Source organism: Crotalus tigris, unplaced genomic scaffold (genome assembly GCF_016545835.1).
Source record: "Crotalus tigris isolate CLP2741 ecotype Arizona unplaced genomic scaffold, ASM1654583v1 scf7180000017666.379230911805:20528666, whole genome shotgun sequence".
Taxonomy (NCBI): Eukaryota; Metazoa; Chordata; class Lepidosauria; order Squamata; family Viperidae; genus Crotalus; species Crotalus tigris.
This window is the reverse complement of record NW_024096552.1, coordinates 2,460,279-2,486,710: the sequence shown is the minus strand read 5'-3', so window position 1 is coordinate 2,486,710 and position 26,432 is coordinate 2,460,279. Positions and strand designations below refer to the sequence as shown.

General features: G+C 39.9%; 1 protein-coding gene across 1 annotated transcript; it reads right to left on the bottom strand.

Annotated features, from left to right (window-relative positions):
- On the bottom strand, positions 1-26,162 carry LDLR (low density lipoprotein receptor). The gene is made up of 18 exons (XM_039336446.1): positions 25,945-26,162; positions 18,759-18,881; positions 16,667-16,789; positions 15,794-16,171; positions 14,318-14,440; positions 13,673-13,795; positions 10,944-11,063; positions 10,305-10,430; positions 9,986-10,157; positions 8,928-9,155; positions 8,289-8,407; positions 7,393-7,532; positions 6,479-6,620; positions 6,154-6,306; positions 5,841-6,038; positions 5,357-5,434; positions 4,938-5,095; positions 1-3,478 (listed from the first exon to the last, which is right to left on the bottom strand). Exons 1-18 carry the CDS (start codon positions 26,120-26,122, stop codon positions 3,443-3,445), a joined length of 2,718 nt encoding a protein of 905 aa, XP_039192380.1. The 5' UTR covers positions 26,123-26,162; the 3' UTR covers positions 1-3,442.
- Positions 26,163-26,432: the final 270 nt, after the last annotated feature.

The window sequence follows — 26,432 nt, the reverse complement described above, 5'->3', positions numbered from 1 at the left end:
TTTCAGTGTATTTAAATATTTATTAAATTCATTCAATATGTGGGGAAATACCTCATAAATTTCAAGAGAGGCATGTTTAATATTTAAAAAAATAAATCTCAGTGAATCTGTAAAGATACAATTTACTTGTCAAAAGTTTACATGTAAAACCAGTTTATCTATCAAATTAAAATAACTTAACCTGGATTTCCTTTGCTTCAACCAGGAAGGCAATAGCATCAACGCATGCAAGCATGAAGAGAGAACCCTGCCATTCACTGCATTCCAAGTCATTCTTCAACCTTCCACCATACCAGAGGCAAGTGAACAAAGCAAAGGCTGGCAATTCTCTTCAGCACCCCACCCATTCTCAAGTATCTTGCACAGGTTTTTCTGTTTTTCTGCTTCCCAACTTGAGAAATGCACTGAGATTTAACAAACATCCTGAAATCTAACTGAATTCCAGGGATCAGAACAAGTTTGTTAAGTGACTGGCTCATGAGCTGTAGGCTAAAAAGATTCTAGTTTCATAAAATGAGAACACAGTTTCACCCTAAGTTTCTATTCTTCAGCTTGGGAGAGTCACACAGATGCAAGAGAAGTATTAGAACAGACTTCTAGACTGATGTAGGAAAAAAAATGGCATAATACTCCCAAAATCTAGATTTTTGTCCACAGGAGCACATCACTGATGCTTGTGAAAAAAATTACAGATTTTGGAACCCAACTAAATCAAGAAAACCCACTGAATATGCCTAGAATGTTTTGATGGTTCAGCCTCCAATTGGTGAGGCTTTTCACAAGGATTGTCATGTTAATAACCAATTACTTTGATTGAGGGTTAAAATATTAAAGCACCTGCTTAGCACTCCAAGAGAAGAGCTTCTCACAGGAGGCACCCATTTCATCAACCTTGTGATTTTTTTTTTCTTTAAAACAATTTATCTAAGTGACTGATTTCAGCAAAAGCCTCTATGATGATGTTTAATACCCTAAAAAAACATTTAAAGTTTATTTAAGGTCCCTAAGTTATTACAATATATTTTCTGTCCTTTTTTGAAGATGTAGAAACAGAACCTTCTATAATTATTGATCATTAGAAACTTTGGTTGACCCTCACTTTTCACTCACATGCAATTCTAATACAGTAATGCAGAATTAAGTTTACAAATTCACAGTGCAACAGCAAAAGGCACCAGGACCAAAAACAATAGATTCCCAGCTGCCTCCAGCTGTAGTCAATTCTGCTAGCCCAGAAGAAACTGGGCAACAGAGGACAATAACAAAAACATGCAGTGGCATAGCTTGTTATAAAAATGCTGTCAGCAGTTAAATCTAAGGGAGATATACCTCTTCTAAGTTAACTAGATTCATAAATATTGCAGAAGACAGAGTTAACTATTCATTTGGTATCAATTCCTCACTACCAAGTGGCTATTCAGAGCATCAGTAGGAGAGCAAAAATAATCTGTGACTCAAATCATCTATCTAAGGGAGGTCCAAACCATGTGAAATACCAACAGATCTTGTGTTTTCTTTGAAAAGTATGCTTCCACAAATGCCTATGTTGTATACTGTATTGTGTTCACCCTGTCAGGCTTACTTCAAATAGGGACAACACTTAGATCATATACACAAACGTGCACACTAAACACAGTTTTTGTGAAAGGGAAAAGAATGAAAAAGACATTGCAATGTGTGGTGCAACAGAAAAAAAGGCCAATTATCAACCTCAATAATATAAACATACAAATAAATAAGTCATGTATTTATGAACATATGTACAAATAGACAAGGCAACTTTTGTGCAAAGGAAATCTATACCTTAACATAGACCACATACATTATTTACACACTCTATACTATGCGAAAGAAGTTGGCATCTTTCACAGCTTTAGGACAAAAGGACTGAGGGCTCCCTCCTTGCATTTAGTGCTTTTCCTTTCAAAGGGAAGGGAATTAGAAGTGCCAGGCCAAGAGCAAAAAATCATCACTTGTTATTCTAGCCAATGATTGCTAATTATCGAAGGGAAACATGATGCACAAGTAATTTCTGTTTCTGAGATGGAATGAGAAAGGTCACATAAATAAAAGTTCTTTTATATTTATATCCTAATTCTACTTCTCTATATGTATCAATACCAGTATTTTAAAAGTAGCAAGTAGTTGGGATATCATTTGTTTACCCTTTCAGAAAATTCAATTGCCGGACAGCAAAAACGCTTAGTTTTAGCCCACTTCAGAATGTGTGACAGACACTGCTTTCAACTACAGAAAATGTCACATCTAGGATAGGTTCTTTCTACTCTACATGAAACTGATTCTGGGCTACAACTTAGTGGGAAAGGGGGAATCCATTGTGCATCTCCTTCCCAGTATAAAAAACATTTCTTTTAGGAAGGGAAGGGATACAAGTATAAAAAGGTAACACTGAAGCGAAATGCAGCATTAAGGCAACAGTACAGCAGTGACTTGAGACGGAATATGAAAAAAAATGGCTTCAGATTCGTTTTTTGGCTAGCAGTCTATTGCCCTTTTTTTCTTCTAGTCTGCTCTAAAGGCACAAGAGACTTAGCACCAAGCAAACGCAACAACCCATCCCCCACAAGCCTGTTTGTGTCATTGGTTTAGTTTTTTTTCCACCCTCTTACTTTCTGGGCACAGATGACCAGAGAGGCAAGGAAAACAATCAAGTGCAAATATTGTTATACAAGATTACAGGCCATGTAGATCACAAACCGAACCAAAAAACAAAAGTGCGTGGTAGGTTGGGCAGGGAAAGCTAGAAGAAAACAGGCAACCCTGTACCAACAGGGAGATTTCACAACAGGATCCAATACCTTGAGCTTTTTCCTTTGGAATTAGAAAATAAAAGTCAGTGTTTTTTGTTGACAACATGGATGATGCAATCCATTTTCAAAACTTCTCTGGCCTAGTTTGGGAAGCAGGGAGGGATCCAGAATGTAGATTAGGTGACTTTGGCTTCGTATCTCAAATTAGACTTAGATTCTCAATCTTTCCAAGCTCACCATGTGTAAAAAATTGGGGCATAAAGATCTCTAGACCACAGGAAGACTCCACCACATCCAAATTTGCATCCAGAAAAGAACTTCTCTTTGTTGAATCCCTGTTTTCCACACTTAAGAATATTCTTACCATGTCAAATTAAGGAGACCTATCAGAGGCGCCAGTGTCCTGTTAGCACTGGGCACAACAATAAATATAGAAAAAAACATAAAAACCTAACAATGCCATCAATTTTTCAATGTCCCATGAAATTGGCAGCTGACAAATGCCCCCCCCCCTCTTAAACAAATAAAGGAGAGTGGGAACAATCCATCAAGTCACTCAGGAAGTAGTATTGGATGTCTGGGAGAGAACTGAAGCCAGGCCATTTGTGCTCTTCTTCCCATAAAATAAGCAGCAAAGTCCTGAGAGAGGCACTTGAGGTGTAGAGGCAGTTTCATGCTGCATCATCTTCTAGACTGACCATTTGTCTCTAAAAGAAAGATATGGAATGAAAGAAAACAAACAAACCCACTGAGGTGCATAAAATGGGATGGGTTTAGAAAATCTTGGTGTCAAATCTTAATTTGGCAGCCAAGTGAGCTTTGCCAGCCAAGTATTTATATAGGCATTTTCTCTTCTACCTTTAATGGTAGAGGACAGACTAAGTCCTGCAATTTCATCCATTTTACTCAACTTTCCAGAAATCTTAAGAACTGCTTCAACTTTGGAAAGCTATAGATTCATAAATGTAGGACAATCATTGACAGTTCAAAAGAGATGCTAAGCACTTCAGAAACAAAGTATTTTCTATTTTATGGAACATTGGACTATAGGAAAGGTATGAAACCAAGTTAGGGAACTGAACACCAGCTTCCAAGGCCTGGGCATCCTGGCACTTCCCCTGAACCTTCACGAAGTTACTGTTTTAGCAAACCAAAACCTTAATGTAAATGTATTACAGTAATGTAGTTAATTCATCATTTGTAGCAAACCCAATAGTTCCTTGAATAAATTTCATCAGCCTTCAGTAAGGTTAGGAACCAAAGCTGTTTGCTTTACTCCCATATTTCTAAAAAGAGAAATCAATGGGTATTGGCAGTGGAGGGCATGCTATAAAAGACAATTGGTCAGCTAAGAATTTTTGAATTAATGTAATAGTTTGACATTGCAAATTTTTAGGCTGCACTTAAAATTACTTTTTAAAAGATTCTTTTTAGTATCAAGGGGCCGACTTGTGCAACTCTAAAAAATAAAGGTATCTATTTGATAAAACATTTGCACTTGTTTAAAGGATTAAAAGCTGCTAGGCATTCCATTTATATTCTGTATATGCCATGGATGTGAAACATCTAAATTCTAGTTTAACTAATATGGACTTTTTTTTGTTAAGAAAGAAACTTGAATAAACTGGAAATTTAAGTTTCTACCCTCCAATCTAAGCAAAATATTACTGAAGGCATTTTCTGTGCCCATGAGACTAAAGGGGTAAGGAATCAAGCTGGTTTAGCAATAGTACCAGTAATCTTTGATTTACAACCAGTCGTTCTGCTGAACAAAGTGCTGAACAAAGGGACTTTACATTCAGTCTCCAAAATTAGGCTACTGCAGTGCCCCTGTGATTGCAATCCGGGTACTCTGCAACTTGTTCATAATTATGTTGCCAAACACCTCACAATCATGCGATTACCATTTGCAATCTTCCCTGCTGGCGTTTCCCAGAAAGCCAGTGACTGCTTAGATCCCAGATGTTAAGCGAAGTGGTTGCACTTTACAACCACATTTCATAGCAGCAGCAATTCCACTCCCCCCCCTCCCAGTTGCCATTATAGGTCAAGGATGACTTGTAAAGCAAGTGAAGGAAGCCATCTATCTTGGCAGTAATTTTGAAATATAGCCCAATGTGCCTTGTGGAAGCTTTTAGCTTCTTGTTATCTTGAACCTTAGCTTACTGATGGGTATGTATATCCTTCCTGGCTCCGACAGATATGAATTTCATCCTCAGTTGTCTTCTGATAAACGGGGTTATCAAAATTGATACTGTTGATGTTCTTGAGACGCCAGTTCTTCCAAATAAGAAAAGTCCCAAAAGAGATTAAACTAATCAGTGCTGAAATGAAACCCACCCCCAAGAAGATATATCATTTTAAGCAATACATCACAATGGCTTAGAATAAGAAACATACGAATTATACATGTAAAATTTGCAGATCAAATCAAAATTAATTAGTAATTTCATTAATATGCATTCTGAGTAAAATGCTTATACTTTGTAATGGCCATTAATTAAAGATATTAACCATTGTGAGTTAGAACATCTTTCTCTCCTCCTGCCCCCAAGCAGGGACTTCTTCTGAAATGGGAAACTTACCCAGAGGTAGAACGATAGCTAGTGCTGATGGACCCCTCCGTTCTGTCCCATCTGTTTCTACAGCTATGCCATTTTGAACTGTGGAGGGAAGAGACAAGAGAGGTTAAAGTTAACCCCTCCAACATGGTATGTGCTGAATTTCTATGGAAAGGGAAGAGGACGATCACCTATCCTCCATTTTTAAGCTTCCTTTAGTTGCAGAACAGATTCATGCTAAGCTTTCTTCACTCAGGGTTAGGCAAATTCTAACCCTACACTTTCACTACCGACATCTTATTCCAAGACTACAACATCTTAACTAATGCATGAAGAGATTTTTAACAAGATGGAACCAATGTTTTATTTTTGGGATAGATTTTTTGCATCTTTTCAATGGCTGCCACTCAGTTGCCTGGCAAATGGTAGTAAATAATGATAACTGGCTTTGCACTGGAAGGTAAAGGGATTGTATCCAGAATCCCTGGATGAAAGAGAAGCCTCTCACCTTGCTGGGACAGAGTGACCATCTCATGAGTTGTATGTTCTGGGATGTTGGTATCAACATTATTCAGCACATCTGCAGGCAGATGCTCAGTTCTCTGGGTTGGAGTCCTACTTGTAGATAGTAGCCATGCTGTAGGCGAGATCTTAGCAGACAGCATTGTTGTAGCAGCCACAGCTGGGATATTGGGTGTAACAGGATCTGAATGGTAGAAAAAACTACTTTTCAATATTGCCATGAAAGGCAGCATTATTCCTTTGCAATTTCCTCCATACACTATACAAGGGCCCTGACTTTGTCCCCTCGGCCTCTGTACCTTGGGAGCAGCTTCTCATGTCGGTGTCCAGGTACATGTCATCAGGACAGACACAGGTGTACTTGGCAGAGTGGAGAGTGATTTGGGGAGCGGGAAGGCAGAGGTACTGGCAGCCTCCATTGGAAATGCCATTCTTCTCACACCAATTTGTACCTGGAAAAGAAACAAGCTCTCTTCTTTCAGAGAAGATTTCACAAGCTATGAACAAATTAAATGGGTGATATTTATAAAAAATAAGTTATCGGTTTTTAGGCAGTGACCCAGATAACTAACAAAGGCTGGTTCTTATAGACTTAAACTAAAAAAAGAAGAAGAGGCATCTTACCTTTTGGTTGCCGCACAGAATGAAACAGTGTCAAATCATCCGGTGAAAAGAGATTGTCTGCCACTTTGACAATATCTGAGCCGGTTCGGCGGTTGGCACTAAAGATGGCTTCATTGAAGACATCTGTCCAGAATACTTTATCCTGGATAAGAGGTTAATTTGGACAGTGAATTTTGTGGACTAATTGTATTCCACTCTTCCAAAGATATGCAGCCATTGCAGTTTCCCAAGGCACAAGGGGAATTCATTCAGTAATGGGGGAGGGGGGAATTAAAGGGTTTAAGATTTGCTGATAAATTGGCTGCTTCTAGCATGGGAATAAATTGCTTCAGGTTTTAAAGCAAACTTTAAATGCAATAGAAGGTTGGTTTCAATCATGCCATTTATTTTGTTTGCATCATTTGTATGCAAGGAGTTCTGTGATCATAAAGATACTAATGAATTGTCAAACATCCCTCCCCTACTCTTCATGCTGACGGGAGTTGCAATTCATTAATATCTGGAGAGTTAAATCTGGTCTAGATTTTTATCCAGAAATTCATGCTTTTGACAGTTTGACAGCCTTCCTCAAGTGCACCCCAGATGCATAAAATCAGAATTTCCACTGCCAATTCTTCTATTTATTCTTTATAATTTTATAATCTATTTATTGGCTTTTAGAAATGCTAGCAACTTTTTAAATATTTCTGCAAAAGGATGGGTTGTGTCTATTTAAATTGATCTGGGACTTACAATTACTTTTCTGTCCCCTCACCTCTACTGATCTGATGGTGGGATGATGGCTCTTTTGATTATAAACCAGGAAAAAGATATTACAGTTAATTCCATCTCAGGGCAAGCATCTTATTCAAGCAACACTGCATCACTATTTGGCATTGCCACAGATTCAGAACTATGTTAGCAATCTACAATACCTCAAATACTGCGATGCCAAAAGGGTGAGCCAACATCTCTTCATCCATAAGGATAGTTCTTCTGTTTTCCCCATTCACATCAATACTAAAGACCGAATGATATTTGGAGTCTACCCAATAAAGGCGATGGGTAATCAGATCTGGTACAGAAGAAAGATATTAAGATATGGAGCAAAATCCTACACATTCTATTCTAACACAAAGAAAAAAAAAACCCTCCCTCAAGCCATACCAATCTAGAACAGAAAATGAGTCACATGAGGGAATCCTTTTGAGAACCCAAAATTTCCAGGTCAGACTGCTGAATTGCTCATTTATTTCAAAGGTCAGTTTCTGACTTTTGTTTCCCTTAAAGTCTCCTAAACTGCTTTGGATATCAGGAACATTTTGACCCAAACAACTTCCAGGAAGATATTCCCACTTCCATACTGCTACTGAAAAATCTGCTCTCAAAGCTCATCCATGAGGAAAAACTTGACTCTCTTCATATAGTTTGGACTCCTTTAAATCTAAACTCAAGGATTACTGGAATTATGCTCCAAAATAGAAAAAGGGCACCGTGTCACGTTTGCTCTTCAAAGCAAATACTGGAAATCAAGTATGAATCCATTAGAAAAAGTAGCTTCTCTGGGTTAAGCCTTGTCCAGCCATGTCCTGAGCTGTTATCATAGCCTTGCTTGCCTACAACCCAAGACTGTCCAATATAGTAATGGGGGAAGAGCTTACAAAACTGTATTATGCTTCTCTAATGAGGCAAATGACTGCCAGGGAAGGGAACAAACAGCAGAAGCCAAGCAATAGAAAACTCAGAAATAAGTGTCTCTCTCTTTAGATATAAATGAACAGAAGTGTATCATCTTCCAAAGTGGCATTGTTCTCAGCTATGCAGGATATACCTAATGCTATTCCATTAGGCCATTGAATGCCTTCTTTCACCAAGGGGAAACTGTCCACTCCATTCAGACCACTTTTGGCAATTTTAGCAGACATCCCCCAGTCAGTCCAGTACATGAACCTACCGAGGAGAGGAGAAAGGGAGAAAGACAAGGACAATTAAAGCTAAATGTCCATTTAAACCAACTCATCCACAGTTGGGAAATTCATCACCATCCTAAATCCATACCCCAATACTTTCTTTCCCTAGTCTACCAAGCCTTTCTACTTCTCCCAATAGCTTTTTCTGCTCCCACAATTCTAACACCTGAAATATCACAAGAGGAAATAATAGCCAGGTTGTGCTGTCCTAAATTTTCAAATCTAGGATGTAACAAGCTACTTTATATAGACTGCTGAATTGTTCTATGGACCATCTATATAAAATGGTTGCCCAGGTTTCTGAGTAGGACTTTCCCCAGAATCTAGTGAAGATGCCAGGGGCTTAGTCTAGGATCTTCCCTATGCAAAGTATGTCCTTTTTCCTATTAAGCCACAAGCCCTTCTCCTTGATAATTCTTGAAGCTATTTCTACAGTATGTTCCCACAGAGAAGGTCTCTTTCATTTTCTCCAATAATAAATATTAAAGGAAGATTCATACCCATGGACTGGATCCACCACAATGGCCCGTGGTTTGGCATCGACTTCCTTGATCAGAGTCTTCCTCTTCAAGCCTTCACTGCTGGCCACAGAGATGGTGCCTAGGCCTGAGTCAGTCCAGTAAATATTGCGATGCACCCAGTCAACAGCAAGGCCATCTGGAACTTTGATGCCACTACTAATCACAGTGGTATGGTGGGAATGGTTGCCAGCCTTATCAATTGGGGTACTGTGTGGAAAACAAACAGAAAAGACTCACTGAAATAAAGGCTGCACAATGGCAGAATATGGTTTATTTTAGGACAAGTTAACTCCTTGCTGCATGTACTTTTTAACAGATTTGGATCTGTGAGAATGTGATTTGGGGCAATAACAATGGATCCTATCATTATTGTCTCCCTTGCATTTGTTCCTCATATAAGAATATCAAAGCCCTCTGAAGTTTGGGTGGGGGCCTGAAGGGCTACATCTTGGGTGAGAGCCAGGGTTAGGCACTCCTTGTGTCCTTCTGTAAGAATAGGGTGAATGGATGGAAATGGGATTACTGAGGTAGCTGAGGAACTCTAAAAACTTGCCAAGTCACCTGGGGTGTTTGGGATTTGACACTAGATGGCAAAGATCCTGCCTGGCTAGGTTTCATCTTTAGCACCAGCTACAGTCCCAAGGAAGACATCCATGAAACCCTGCTGGCATCAAGAGGCACCACTCGGCAGATAACAGATGAAGAACCATATTTGTGCAAGGGAATCCACAGAGGCAATAGGGCTTGCTCGAGGTGTATTGTTTCTTCCTGCTCTGCAGTGGCATTAGGAGTGGGAGAGTTATTCAACCTAATTATAGAAGTGACAGTAGAGTTCCATAAATTGTTAGGAGATCTCAACCTGCTTTCCCTGCACTCAGGGAAGTGTAATTTTCCAAGACATCAACTCACAAATCTGCTCACAGAACCTTTTTTGGATGCTGGTGAATCATTTGCCTTTCCCAGGAAAATTCTGCTTCTTCACTATGTTGGTTCACTCAATAATCACAAAAGCAGCACACATGCTCCAGCTAACTCACCTGTATATTTTCTTGTGAAAGCTGTCGGACCAGTAGATTTTATTATTGTTGATTTCCATATCTAAGGCCATTGCTTCTTTAAGATGGGGGATCAGATTTGTGTACTCGCTGCGGTCCAATGTCATTTTTCTGACCTCATGACGATTGGTAAAAAAGAGGTAAGCAATGGTGCCTGTAAAGGAAGAAGAATGGGGACACTTGGACTCCAGGGCCATTAATCCATATCCCTTTCTCCCTCTTACATGTACACATAAATAAAACAGTCAAAGATTTTCCAAAGTTTTTACCAGTACTCTACACAGACAGAATCTAGACTTACCAATTGCTTTGCAAGCTTTGGTAGTTGGATCAATCTGATATCCTTCTTTACATTCACATTTATAGCTTCCTTTCAGGTTCACACAGACTTGACTACAGGCATCAGGGTTGAGACACTCATCAATATCTACAAAGTCAAGATGATGTTGCTAAGCATTCAAAGGAATAGGTCATTTCTGTGGTCAATTTTTTGTTGAAAAAGACTTTGTGAAAGCAAGGGTATTTCCCATGATATCAAGGTTTGCTTCTTCAGCTCTGACTGTGGAATGGAAGGATTTATATTCCTTGCAGATAATATAAATATAAAGGAATGTAAATCCTTCCATTCCTCATCATCCAGTCAGAGCTGAAGAACCTTCTAACGTCTTTAAAGAAAAACAAGGAAGTCCAGTTGCCTCTTGAAAAGGCACCTTTGGGACAGCCATGACCTGGATGACTGAGAATCTCCACAGACTCTTCATCAGGTAGGAATTCTCATCTCCGAAATGTTAAATTTAAAAATCTGTTCATCATCATTGTTATCAATGCTTGGTAGAGATGAGGATTACATTAAACAACACATCCAGAGGCTAAAAAGTTGGGAAAACTAGAATTAAATCAAAAGCTTCTTATAGAAAATTAAATGTCAGGACCTTCTTACCTTCACATTTTCTTTGGTCAATCAGCTGGAAGCCTTCAGGGCATAAACATTCATATCCAATTTTGAGGTCATTACATATATGGGAACAACCCCCCTTATTAGCCAAACATTCATTAGTTCCTGGAAAAACAGCAGGAAAATATATTATGGAACTGATCTCAGAGTAACAACCTTAAAGCTCTTTTAATCTTTTCAAATTTCTGCAAACCTTTATCATTCTGCAAAATTTTACCTAAGGACACATTTACAAAGAGATCTCCTAAGCAATTTGAATTTCTTTTTAATTAATACAATTTTATTAATGGTTTTAAAAAAGAAACAAAACTAATATGAATTAATATAAAATAATAAAAAGAAAAAATAGGGAAAAAATGAAAAGTAAACTAGAAGGGCAACAGAAAAATAGAAAAAAGATATAAAGAAGTAGTTTCTGATTTTCTTTACAACATTGATAAGTACATTTATAAATTTACCTCCTCTTTCTATAACATATTATGTCTAATCTTTAAAACAATAAAGTCTAAAGTTCATTTTTTTTCTTTTTCATGCAAAATATCAGTAAGGGGGGTTTTCAGTCAGGAATAAATGTAGATACTGTCTTTTCTCTGATCAGAGCAGACAGGTTTAGCCATTTCAGCAAGTTCTATCATTTTCATTTTCACCAGCTATTCCTCCATTGTGGGTACAAGTAGTCCTCAACTTATGATTATTTGTGTTCAAAATTACAATGGCACTGAATGAAGAGACTTATGACCTGTATCTGAAGTTATGGCCATTGCATGGTCACAAGAACAAAATGTGAGTGCTTGAAAATCTGCAGCCTCTCTTACCCCACATCCCATCATGCTGGGTGTCTTAGGCCTGTCACCCACCTGTCTGGGTCCCACAGGCCTTGAGCTTGCTTCCCTCCCCGCTAGGTCCCATACCCTTTGGCCTCCTGTCACGCCTCTCTTCAGTTACCTTTTCCAAGGATCACCTTCCTATATAGAGATTATATGGTGTTATCTTGGAAGTGGGCAACATTTTCGAGGTGGCTGTAGTTCTTGAGATCTGAGAATTGTGGCCATTCCCAAAATGGCCCTCACTTCGGGGACAGTACGATGAGGCTTCTGTATTAGAAGGTTGAGCAGCGAATTTGCCAGTTCTTCTTCCAAAAAGGAAAACTGGAGTAAGCCATGAAGGAGGCCAAGCATGTGGGATCCATTGGGGTGGGAACCTGTGCAAGGATTGCTTTGGGATAGGGGAGGGTTTTGGGAAAGTCACATATGAGCTTGGGAGGTGCTGTAATGTGGCCCTGTGCCAGGCCTCCCATGGCTTCTCCCACCCTGCCGAGGCACCCCATGCTCTGCTTAACAATCACAGTGCAGAGAGCAGGGATTGTGGTTATTAAGCAAGATGGTCACTTAATGACCATGACTTATGACCATAATTCTGGGCTCAATTGTGGTATAAGTTAAGGACTATTTATAATGCTAAATCTTTCTAGCTTTGTTTATACAATAATCTCGCTGCAGTTATCATGTACCAAAACAAGTTCCAGCTTTTTTTCCAGCTATTTGACCATTAATCCCCAAAGAAAAACCTCTGGCATCAATTGTATTTAAAATCCTCTTAACCAGTGTATGTTATTTGAATCCAGAATTTTCTAGCTTTTTTACTACCAAACATAATAAAAGCTCCCTTCTTGTTCACATTTTGAACATCAATTTAAAGTGATGTTATACTTTCTAAGCAATTTATCTAGTTATATATACAAGTACATTTTATATTTTTTTCTTTAAGATTATCACATAATGTAACTTTAAATCCTTTCAATCACTATTTTCCCATTGTTCCATCTGTATACTACAGTATAAACAAAAAATTTAGACCACTTTATTTTCTTTGTCTTTCTGTTTGAAATTTCAATGTTTATACATTTTAGTAATTATATGTTCATCCTTTGTAAATAATTCTATTTCAAATATCATCTTATAAATGTTTAAAACCATAAATTATTTTGCCCATTTTAAATCTTAATGGTAATTTAAAATAAAATAAAAAATGGACTGTGTCACTTAGCGATGGCAATTCCAGTCCCAATTGCCATCGTAATCCAAGGACTACCTGTAGTATATAGGAATCAAGCTTTTGCAAGGATTTCTACAGGCTCAGTTTTCAACAGCTAAAGTACTAAGTTCACATGTATTGCAGTTTCTCCATATCTATTGTTCCTGCTCACCTCCAGTGTCTGGCACAATGTATCAAATATCACTGCAGAGACCTCTCTCTTTCTCTCCAGAGTTCCACTGGCAAAAATGTTTGGACACAGGGAATTTACTCTATCCACCAGTTAGGAGAAACTAAAAAAATTCTTGTCAGGCTTGGAAAAATTCTCATCTTAGCCTTTTAGGGTGCTCAGGTAAGCAGTGGGTTAATTTTGGTCAAGGATCTTGGAATTCTAATCTGAAGCAGAACAGGGCAGGCTTAGCAAATCAAGGCAAAAAGAGTCCTTCTGGTCCTGCTCCTCCAAATATATATATTTGCAACAATATGAAAATACTGGTTTGCCAATGCCTTCTTCCTGGATGCTCCCCAGTCTAATTTACAGAACTAGTATTTCTGGGGATCTGCTATCCAAGTACCAGCCAGTCTGACTCTGTTTAATGTAATTGGGGGAGGCTTCAGCCAAAGTCAGTTTAGCAAACTTGTTGCAGCCACAGCATATTCAGAGAATATTAAATGCTTACGGCACTCCTTAAGAGGTTCGTCTGACCAATCCCTGCAGTCTTTCAATCCATTGCAGACCTTGTCCATGCTGATACATTCTCCAGAGCTGCACTTAAATACATTTGATCCCTTGCAAGGTGTCACTGTTGCAAAAGTAAAAAAGAAACATTGTTTAATCTCACTTTGCAGCTTCTATTTAGCTTTTATAGGAAAGCTGTTCAGAAACTGAAAGTAAGCAGAAGAGCAACAGAAGAGAGCAGAGGCATTTAAGATTTTAATAAACAATTCTCTATTTTTTTAAAAGAAGAATCTAAACTATACTTCATCCACAAGACATCCCAAGAAAATGTAAAACATTATCATGCTATAAACTCAGTTCCAGCTTCTTCAAATAACAAGCTAATCCCGGCAAATATTTAAGAATGAATAAGCCAGTCGGCAGTCTTCTCCTCACTGTCCAAGCCATTGTATCCCTAGAAGACCATCTCTTCCCTTGTTTGAAAATGCATTGCCTGCTTTTCTGAGTGACCTGCAGAGAAGCTTTCACTGAAGACCTCAGGACTGTAGAGAGAACATGGCATGGTCTCTTCTACCCTGAGCAATAGTCTCCCCCATCCCCCCCCTGGCTCTCCAGACTCCTACATAACGCTACCAGCAGGGCTCACCATTGATACAGCCAACCTCATCACTCAGGTCCTTGCAGTCAGGCTCTTGGTTGCATTGCAAGCTCCCATGGATGCACATCCCGTCATTGCACTGAAATTCATCAGGTCGGCAGGTTGCTTTAACTGGGCAAAAGCAAGAAGACCTTTAGAGCCAGCAGCACCATTATGCCAACCCAGTCTCTATCTCTGCATGATACACAGTACGGCTCATGTTACTTCATGGAACCAAGCTACTCAGAGCGTAAACTGGCATCTCCAACTCTCCCACAGAGTTTCTATATTCTTGGGCCATAAATGGAAAGCTGTCACTATGCAAACTGAGCATCAAGAGTGAAGAAATGAACCTCCAGAACACTATGAGGTTGTAGCTCTATCAGGAGCCAGAGAAACTACAGGTAGTGTAAGGACCTACCTCACTTTGCATCTTAAGACAGAACTCTTGGAATATTTCTTCCAACAGGCATCCTTTATTAAGAGAAAATGGTTGCAGGCGTTCTAGTCAGGACCTGGGGCCCAAGCCCTACGGTTCAAGGTTTTAAGGGATCCCCAGCAGCCCCCCCCCACCCCACCATCTTTCCAGCGACAATCCCAGGCATTACATTTCCATCCCCTTTTCCCTCACTGCCGGTGGAAGGGAGACTTCAGAGAGTAGTAGATGAAAGCTGATGGCCCCATTGTTATGTTTAGTCCTTTTGGTGGTATCCACATCCAGTCCCTTTGAAGTGTACTGAAGGAAGTGAGGGCCATAAAGCCCCTTTGTTCACCCCCCTTCCCTTCATCCTATGACAGAATCCAGAGAGGGCAGAAATGGGGTTTTCCATAGTCATCTAGAGATGAAATATAATTGGATTCTGACAGGTAGCTCTTGTTTAGCAACTGCATCATTTAGTGATGAAAAAAGTAACTTCACAACCAATCTTCACATTTGTGACCTTTGCAGATCTGTAATGCAAAGGAAAGCTTTCAGTTATCAATTGCTGCACTTAATGACAGAGTTGCTGGTCCCAATTGTGGTCATTAAATGAGGACCACTAGTAGAGTAAAGCACTCTATCAAGTCTGAATAGTTAGCCAATACCTACCAGAAACTACTGTAGGGCAATGTCATGAATGAAATTGGGGGCAAATTGTAAGCTGTCCAGTATCTTGCTCAACTCTCACTTGTGTCTGGATCTGAGAATACAAGCAGCACCTGTTCTGCTCAGGGTATCTGGCAAGATTTTTTATTTAAAAATAACCTCTAATTCCTATTTCTTTCTGCTGAAGTATTTTTGAAGCTTCTCCAAGGCAATTTGTTCCAGCTCTCTTTCATATTATCTTGAAATATGCTACTTAAAATAATTGATATTTTACCCCCTTCTTTAGCCACAAAAGTTTCAAGTCAAACTTCTCCTTCTGTGAAGGATCTTGAACCACATGTATGGTAATCTCCCATAGCTTTTGCAGAGAGCCCAGAGACTGCTCAGTATGTGCTTACCACAGTTTGCCTCATCTGATCTGTCCTTACAGTCAAAGCTTCCGTCACACTGCCAGCGCTGGTGGATGCACACACCACTCCCACAATGGAACTCCAATGGAGAGCATGGATTGGTTTTCTTGGCTCCCTGCTGGATTCCACAGAACTCGGCTGATTCATCAGATCCATCTTTACAGTCTGCTTCATTGTCGCAGACCCAGAACTTGGGAATGCACTCTGAGCTGTTGCAATGAAACATTTCAGGATTGCAGGTTGGGGCACGACAGTTTAATTCATCACTGCTATCTCCACAGTCATCATCTTCATCACAGACAAAATCAAAAGCAATACAATTCCCATTTTGGCATTGGAACTGATCATCTGCACAACGTTTAGGAGCTAAAAAGGCAGAACACAAGGTTATCAGTCACAACCTACATTTACAATGGGATACAAAGATTACAAATGGGTTATTCATTTCTCTTTAACAGGACACCATCTCTATATATGTTTTATGCTAAACAACAAGTGAGAAGCCTTTTTCTTGAAGTACAAACTTTTTCTCACAGATTCAAAGCTGTCTTGCCGTTTTCTTTTACCTGTCAAGATAGACTGCAGCAGATGAATGCAAGAACCCTGAAGTCTCAACTAATAAATATGACAGAGGGCACTAAGTAACCTTTTAGCTTCTATGCTCTAAAACTGGTAAAGACTGGTAGAATTTGAAAATCACAATCTACAAGACAGAATAGGATACATTCTTTCTTATTTTTAAAAGTAATGGGATTCCAAATTTCTATCCCTGTCGTTCAATAAATGTGACAGTACCATCTGCTTTATGATGCCATTATGATACAATTGCCTCCATCACTAAGTCATGCAGCCCTGACTTACGGCAGTTGTCTTCATCTGAGTCATTTTCACAATCCACTTCGGAGTCACACCGCCAGGACATATCAATACAGCGATTGATGCGACCGCCACAGCTGAACTGGGTTGAACTGCAAGTCACAGACTCTGAAAAAATAGATACAATCCTGATTGTATTACACTATATCCCACAGCCTCGTGGTACTAAATATTCTTAGCAAAGAGGTCCCTTAGTCTTAGGGTTGTTGTTCACTCGCCAAAAAGCCTGGGGGAGACAGCACAAGTTCTGGCATCATGAGAAAAAATATGGAAGTCAGTCAGATGAGCAATGTGTCCCTGCACATGCTCTTGGTTAGCAAGTAGGAAATATCGTGAAAAACGAAGACAACCTTGAAGTCATTCTGCAGATATGCAGGAACTGTTACCTAGGCAAAAGGAGCTGAAGCATTTTTTAACCACAGAACAATGAAATAACATTTAGAAGTGACACTTCCCTAATTCACTGAATTATGAGAAGGCAGAGGTGCTATAGAATCATTTACAAGATTCTATTTTTATAACCCATCTCAATAAAAGTGATTTCATCCTTCCTCTGAAGTTGATTTTTGATCTGGTCTACCTAATGGGTAGGCATAGAAACTCAACTCTTCTGACATGAAGCAGTGTGGCTGATCCTTAGAGGCAATAATCTTCCTTTCAATGCCATTGCCACCATGCTTCCCTCTAATTTTCTCCTTCAAGAACTTTAAAGCATATTACAAGGTTCCAGGTCCTTCCAAGAGAAGGGCACTTTTGCACTTGGGAGAAGATGTCACTATGCCATTCTATTATGCTTTGCTCAAAGATATTCTCTACTAACATTTAATCACTTTGGTTCTCTCATCTTTGAATCTTAGAAGTCGTCTATTCAATCAGGTGACTAAGAAGCTGCAGCTGAAAATTCTTGGCTGCAGGCTTGGGGACTTGGGGAATGACAATAAAATCTGAAATCTGTATAATGAATGCATTTATGATGTACTTGGATATTTTAATCAAATCATGAATACAATAAAGGACTTGGAATGTCATCTGTTTCACTACAAAGCTCAGGATTAATGATGCAGGGAAATTTAATCTAACATGGTGCCTACATTCAAGATCAGCTACAAGTTTCAAGATGGTTCCATTTATATAAATATAAATAAATAAATATCAAAAGTCTTTTTGAAGCAGTGAACTCCCACCCTATGAGACAAGATGAAGCTAACAGGGATTAACCTCATCTTTTGTTCTTAGTTGTTCCACTTCTCCTGGCAGTTTACTCTATCCTTCCTTGAAACAAGCAGCTTCTCTGTGGGAAGAATGCATCCTCTACTTATGGTCCACAGGAACTTGGACAACATTAGTAGGTGGCAGATTAGAATTGCTAAAATACTGGCTGAATGCAAGTAAGCCAATATGTAACTTACCTATTTTTGTGAATTCACTTTGATCACTTGCTAGTTTACTGCTTAGTATATTGAATAATCATAGCTAGCTTTGATTTATTCTGAACAGCTTAGTTAGTAAAACCATGGCTTAGCATGTACAAATCCAGCCTGTATAAAAGAGATGTAGAGATCCAGAGCATATTCTTGTAGGCAGAGATACTTGAAGACTGTCCCTTCATGTGTGGCTTTTGGGGACATTGGAAGAGGAAAACTTGCTCAAAATATAAGGAACGGTTGCTAGAATTGGGTATGTCTAGTTTAACGAAGAGAAGGACAAGGGGGGACATGATAGCAGTGTTCCAATATCTCAGGGGCTGCCATAAAGAAGAGGGAATTAAGCTATTCTCCAAAGCACCTGAAGGCAGGACAAGAAGCAAAGGGTGGAAACTAATCAAGGAGAGAAGCAACCTAGAACTAAGGAGAAACTTCCTGACAGTTAGAACAATTAATCAGTGGAACAGCTTGCCTCCAGAAGCAGTAAATGCTCCAACACTGGAAGTTTTTAAGAAGAGACTGGACAGTCATTTGTCCGAAATGGTGTAGGGTTTCCTGCCCGAGCAGGGGGTTGGACTAGATGACCTCCAAGGTCCCTTCCAACTTTACTATTATTATTATTATTATAATAAAATTAGCATTAGGTAACTTACTGCAGGCATCCAGGGATTCATCAGAACCATCCTGACATTCAGGCTTGCCATCGCAGATCCATTTGTAAGGGATGCAATCTCCATTTCTGCATTGAAATTCATTTCTTCCACACTTACCCCGCTCTGCAAAAGAGTTTCATTAACCATTAGAAAGAGAAACCACCATTTTCTGACTTCAGTCCTCACCTCTATACGGAGAACCTCTTAAGTGTAAATTAAACTTATTCATAGGATATTTATCTGTACCTTCATCACAGGATATGAATCCAAGTTTTATTTTATATATAACTATACACACAACTTTTAAAATTAATTCTAAGTGCACATGTATCCATTTCAAACTCCATGAAGATAAAAGAGGCATACAGAGAAGAGACTGAAGATCTTACCAGAGATTTATCTAGAAATAGATATTTCTGATTGTACCCAGAAACAAACTGATAGAGAGTAAGATGAGATGAGACAATAATTGTGGGGAGATCTATTTGATACAACTCGAGGAAGAATTGCAGCTCACTGGTACAGTGCACTCTTTACATATGGAAATTGAATCTCCTGAATGTCTAGGTTGGGCTGAAACTCTGGGCAATAGGTACCCATAAGGATTGCCAATGTGGACCAGTGACCTAGTTTAAGGCTGCAGCTTGTGAGGAGGCTGCCATTCGGGCTTCTACATGAAGCCATGAAGCATTGAGAGCAGCTTTCATTTCAATGAAGCTACACCCTTCTTTCTCTGGCAGCTATGCCACTCAGCAGTTCCATCTCATCTGTATTTCTTAGACAGTTTTCAAATATGAAAAGTGGAGAGCTGCTGTTTTCTTAGCTGCTGAAGTATGACTATTTCTAGTCTGATTTTGGACTAGCAGTATCTCCAGCAGGGTCAGAAGCTTCAGAGCCTTCTTTAATGCCAGGGTTGACCCCTTGAATATGCTAAAAGCTCTGTTTGCCTCACTGCAAACAGACAATCTTTTCCCTGCTCACTAATCCCTAGATTTTAGCTAAGGGAAAGAAATGACCTCCAAACTGATATGTCTGGTTACCTGTTGCTAAACTTTTTGCCGTCCTCTTTAACAGAAGCCCTCTTATCATACTCATAGGTGATGTCACGTGGGCCTTATTAGAAGTTTAACAGTTTAACATAGCCATGAAAGAACAGAACATAGATCTTCTTTAATTAAGAGCAATTAAGTAATATCTTAATCAAAGTATTAATTTCAGATCCAAACATTAGTAATATCTACTGCAATGTAGCATCAGAGGTAATCTGCTTTGGAGACTGATTTACTCCTGATGTAGAATAAAAAAAATCACAAAAAATGTGATTGCTTGGAGAAGCACCATGAAGTTGACTTAATCTCACAAGGCATGAGGAAGGGACTCTTCTGTTGCATGATTGCTGTCATAGATAAGCCCTCCTTTACATCAGCTCTATGACACTTAATTAGATCCCCAGATATGGAGGTATCCTGTTCAAATTCTCAACATGGGATTATTGACCAAACCCTACCATTAAGCCTATCTCATATGAAGCTTGGATAGATCCATGGGCCTATGCTCATGGGTTTAGTATGGTGAGTAGTTTAAAAAAAAGGGTTTTCTGCCCCATTTGTGCATGTCATAAACTGCAAATGGCTTTACAGAGCTAAAGTACAAGCATGGAGCATATCAGATTAAGATCTTGATGGCATCTTAAATAATTATAATTGGACCTTCTAGGGTCTACTCTAGTTAGGCTTGCAAGTGCCTGAAATTAACATTTAAACCACTCACACAATTGTGGAAACAGTGCACACCTGAATTTCTCCCTAACTGTGATTTATTGCTGAAAAACTGCAAAGAAGTTTAACTCTTCTGACTATACAAAATGGGCAAGACAGAGGTTTCAGCTGAGTCACAAAGCCATTTCCTACTGCTCCCTGCTTTTGATTAGAGAGAGAAGGCTGGTTGTCATAGCCAATTGTATACATACTAAGGTGGAGCTTCAATCACACCATAAATTCTCCTTACTTTCAAGACTGCTCATAGAAAACAAATTAACAGAAGGAGTGGTGATCCAGACCAGTGGTTCTTAACCTGGGCGATATTGCCCCCCAGAGGGCGATTTTATTTTTTAGAGGGGCGATGGAACGAAAAGGGGCGACGGAACGAAAAGGGGGCAATATGGGGGTAATGGAGCAAGAAGTTTTGGGGACACTTTTGAGACTTTTTCGTACAGTGAATCGCTGTATATCTGTCGTACAAAAACATCAGATCGCTCGCTATTAGTGGATTGAATTGTGTTTTCAAATGTTCCTCCAGCTAGCTTCAGTACAGAGCGCCTTACATATGTGAATACACATCGCTTATCTTCATGTGCATTGCGCAGCAGCCTCTACCCACACAGTGGCGCACCATTGGCCAGAATATGGGAGATATGGGGAAAAGACTGGAAAAAAACTATTTGCATCGATATGTCCTGATGACAATTTTAAAGAAAACAAAAAAAAAGGGTTTGCATAAATTGAAGAATTATTTCCTATGTTGTGATTGAGAGGTTATGTTGGGGGAGGGGGCGATAACAACTTCCTCATTGGCTCAAGGGGGCGATTCGTTCAAAAAGGTTAAGAACCACTGATCCAGACAATCACTCTGTTTGCAGAACAAACAGCAAGCAACAGTCTATTGGTCATTTAGCCATGGTGATACTGTTTGAAATGGACCATCAAAAAGTGGAAAGTCCTCTCTACAAGGAATTTATTAATTACACAGCTTCCTGAAGAGCTGAAATTAAATCACACTTCCCATATCTGCATTTTGTTTATTCCAAACATGCAAACAATGTTAAATTATTTCTAACAGCATGCAATCATGTATCATGAATGACTTCTTATTATTAGTTTATAATATTTATTGTTACAAATTTGCATCTTTAAAATATAGGTTTGTAACCCAGTCATTACCCTCCCCACTTGTATCTCCAAGTTTTCTTACCTTTTTATTAACTATAGACTAGTGTTTCTCAAGTCAGACTCAAATGTTAGTTACCAGGTTAAAGACAGATTAAACGAGAAAATGATTTAAGCTAGAGAGGGATGATACTGAATGTCATGTGTCTTCCATGAGTGAAATTATACAGTTACATTATTGAGGTACATAATTTTACATGTTGGCTGGGGAATTCTGGGAGCTGAAGTCCACATTTCCTAAAGTGGCTGAGTTTGAGAAACCCGCCTAATCTATAGAGAGTTAATAATTGATTTTACTGAAGTTGAAAACTGTTTCCTGTACTTGCTTTATCATGCTTTGTTAGCTTATGTGCCTGACATCACATAGGGACAGTCAGATGAGGAAACAAGCAGATTTACATTTATCAACCTGAAGGAGTTTTTTTATATGAAATTCAAATAAGACACCACCTCCCCAGAAACCTTCAATATGAAACAGTGGAATACAGGACTGGAGTATTGTAAGCTATTGTCCCAACAGAGCTTCCCAAATAATTATTATGGCTTAACAAAACTCCAGCAGTCCTGTATTAGGGCTGGGAAAAGTTGCAGATTCAAAGGGCAACATTTTATCCTTCAAAGCCGGAACCACTATTTTATAGTCTGGCCTATAGTAAACAACTCTCCAGAGCAATTGTAAATGAGCCTGGCCTGCAATATCCAGTATCAACTTATGTCTTCCATAAAACAATATCTCCCAAATTCAACCCATAGCCTCATAAAATACTCTAGTCCAGACATGTCAAACTCGCAACGTCACATGACATTGTGCAACGTATCGGGAGTTTTGCCATTGCCGGCAATGGGGTGGGTGCAGCTTCCGCATGATGCGTCTGGCCCACAGGCCGGCAGTTTGACACTCTAGCCTCTTATATGTATTTATTTTATAAAGGGCATTCTGGAATGATGAGTTTGCAGTTGCTCATTACCAAAGGCTGGCACTAACCAGGAATCTATTTCTACTGAAAGACACACTCCCAACCCTTGTTTTCCTGGCCAGACTAAAGTGATTCATCTAATAGGAGTTCTGATTATGTCAGTTCAGTAGTGAAGTGCACACTAAAGTTGGCAAATTTAAACTTCCTACCTATTCTAGCTTCAGAGATGTCAACAGAACAAACAAATCACATAGACCAGATATGTCAAACTCGCGATGTCACATAACGTCGCACGACGTATCGGAGTTTTTTCGCCATTGCCGGCAATGAGGTGGGCGCGGCTCTGGTATGATGAAATTGGCCCACGAGCCGGCAGTTTGACACCCCTGACATAGAAACATTCAATTGCAGCTTACAGGGGAGCACTTGCCTTCAAATCAGTATGCTTGGGAGGGTAACAAGCTTAGCAGCAATGCATCTAGCCCCAGTCTAGCATAAGGTGCAAATGTGAAACAGCTCCAGCAACAGGTAAATGGCCAGAGGATTGTGTAAATGGGGCAGCATCACACACCTACCCTACTGGCAGTGTAGTATACAGAAATCAGGAGTTACACTTAAGGAAGACTATTGTCAGGAGGCAGAATGTCACCTGCACACACTTTGCATTTTCTTAATATATTCTGGGCGGATCAGATAGACCAACATGCTTGTCATTCTTTACACATGGCTATTTTCTCCTTTCCTTTCGACTAGAATTGTGCTTATTCATAAGGCAGAAATAAAATAGCACTATCCTTTTCTAGACCTTCCTGTCAAGCTCTTCTACCCAAATACTACACTGCTTCAATTTTGAGTTCTAATTTTACTCTAGGACATCTTTCTCTAACCAAATACTTCCACATGGCTGGGAATTCTGGAGGTTGCAGTCCCATCACATGAAGGCTATTATTGAATGCCAACTTTTGCCAACAATTTCCTGATATTACAAGCTTCCCAAAGCAAGATTCATGCTAGTTTGTTGTTGTAAAATCTCTATCACCTACAGGATCATCTTAAACCTTTTAGTAATTTTGAGAAAGATATCATCAAACTACAACCAAATATTGCCATAATGACCAAGAGCCTCCTTTTGTAAACAAGACTAAAATTCATGCCAGATTACGGCATCAAAGATTTTTTAATGCAAATATATCAGATAGAGTCAAAGTAGGGGCAAATTGTCCTTTGGAACTTGCTATCCCAAAACAGATATATTAGGCAAGAACAGATTTCCTTCAATTATTAACAGTTATGTAGCAGAAAGTACAGTAGGTCTTTATCTTTAAATATAGCAAACTTGGAGAGTGTGCCTATTTGCAAATAAGCACAGAAGTAATGAAATCTTTTCTTGTCAATTTAACAATGCATTTTGGAAAGATTTGTGATAAAAGTGAGGGCAACTTTAAATAAGGAGACATTTTGGGAAAAGATCCTATTCCATATTTTCAAATCCTCCCCATCAAAACATTTTGTCTTACCTAGCAGATGCCCCGTTTGTATGCAGAGAAGTCTAAACAGCACCAATGCAGGCAAGGAGTCTTGAAAAGAGGGAGGTAGTAATCTAACCAGGCATTTGCAATGGGATGACAGAAACCAGTGAAAAATTGATGTCTAATACCAAAGGAGCTCAACTAGGAGTCTTCCTTCTTTGGCCTACCATTGCCCAAAGAGAGCTATTAGATACCCCATTTTCTTCACAAGCCAGTAGGCAAGAGGAGCATATGAAAATGGCATATGAGATGAAGTCAATCATTGCCTCCAAAGGGAAAAGTTATGGACCACAAAGCCATTCTTAATTCCCACCAACCATCCACTGGTTCCTAATAGAGCCTGCCTAATAAGCATGCTCATCTTTATAGGACTCTTCCTTTACACTCCCTGAAATAGCAGCATTTTCAAAGCAGCAATATTTAGTAAATGTGCATGGATTCTTATAGATAATCGTCTTTAAACACTAATGGCCTGCGGTTCCAAAAGTTGTATTTCGGGCATAAATATACATCTAAGGAAGTCAAATGCCAGAAATTATACCTTTATTCTCCCCTACTGGGTCTGCCAGGTAACTGCAACTCAGGAAAAGAAACTGACACATCTGCCTGCCACCAGTTCTTTTGAAAAGGACTTCCACTTAGCAGTTCTGCCCAACCCACATTCCCGTTTCCAGTCACCTCCTGAGAAAGAAGTCCTGCCACACCTCAACTTAGACCTTCAACTAAATACCTAAATTTCAAGCACCATTCTGAAAATCCTCCTAGGCCTGAAGGCTCAAAGTGTCAATGATTTTAAGAGGATTTGTATGATAACAAGGATGTGCGCCCTACCTGCTGTTGGGTAAGTTAAAATGTCCTATCACTCTTTGCCTTTTTAAGGAAAAGCTAAACAATACACCTCGGATCTTTACCTGATAATTCAAGAGAAGCCTCATCGTTTAATTGAAGAACAAAGGGAAGCAAAGCGCCTCCTAACTACGATCTCCCCGTAAAGGAAGCGCCCCCCCTGCCTCTCTCTCTCCCTCCCCGGTGAAAGTTGAATCGCGAGGGCCCGAAGCGTCTGGGACCAAGCAGGGCTGCCACTTAATAATGGTACGAAAGAACCTCGTGGTGGGAGGGCCCGGCGCGTGAGCTCATCTCTCGCGTTCAAGTTGAAGGGCGGAGTAACTAGCACTGAGAGGAGAGAGTTCTACCGCCTTGAATGAGATACCAAAGGACAGCGGCAGCTAATTTGGAATGGGGTGGGCCAAAAAGAGAGGCCCAAACTCAAACGTCGACAGGTTTATGGTTATTTTCTGTAAAAAGCGAACTATGCGATGCATTGAAAAAAGAAAAACGGCGAAGTACCCCCGAATTGGGAATCCGGTTACTCCAAGCGGAGGGCAGCTTCATTTTAAACCAGGTGCCTAGGGGCGAATTGGAACCAAGTTATTAAAGAGTCCCGGAAGGGAGTTGTAGAGCGACGCGCGTTCTAGAAGCTCACCCAAGCCACGCGAGGGAAAGAGGGAATAACTTTCAAAGCCTTCTTAATGAAAGGAGGACTTGCACTAAGTCCTTTGGCCCGGGTCTCAGGTACCAGGTTGTAATTGGGGGAGGGAGGGGAACAGAGCTCGCCGGTTTCCCGGCGGGCGTTGAATGATTTCCGACCCCCCTCCCCAATTCTCCCTACTCCCCACACTTTGACTTCTTAGCTGCCAACGAAATTTCATCTGGCTCTTCTTGTCTTGCTCCTTGCTTCTCCCCTCGACATTTGAAAAGCCAGTTAAATTTCAACTTCTTGCCCGCTCCCTCTTACCATTTGTGGAGACTCGGCTGAGAGTACCCAACAGCATCAAGGCAAACAGTGAAGTTTCCAATCCACCTGGGCTCATGGTTTGCCCTCCTTTCTCTGCTCTGCTTCGGCTGCGTCCGGGTGGCCCAAAGGATTGGTACACAAAAACGCAGAATCCGGACAGGTGCCAGGCACTCACCATTCACAAGCACACGAAGTTCATTTGCCCGATTTCTTCGCGCTCCTCCTCAAGGCAAGCGAGAGGCGGGGCTTCCAGTGGGGTGATTTTCAAACCTCCCCACATTATTGCGAGGGGGCGGAGTTCCAAACGCACGATGTGACGTTTTCGTGCTTAACCCCGCCTGGCCCAGTTTAGGATGCTCTTGGCTTGACATCCCGAAAGTCTGTGAAATTCGTGGAAGGTTGTGCGCGTTGTAGGAGCAAGTTGTCCGTTGACTTAAAAAGCAAAACAAAACAGCAAAAATGCATCCCAGGCGTTTGCTTCCACTTTT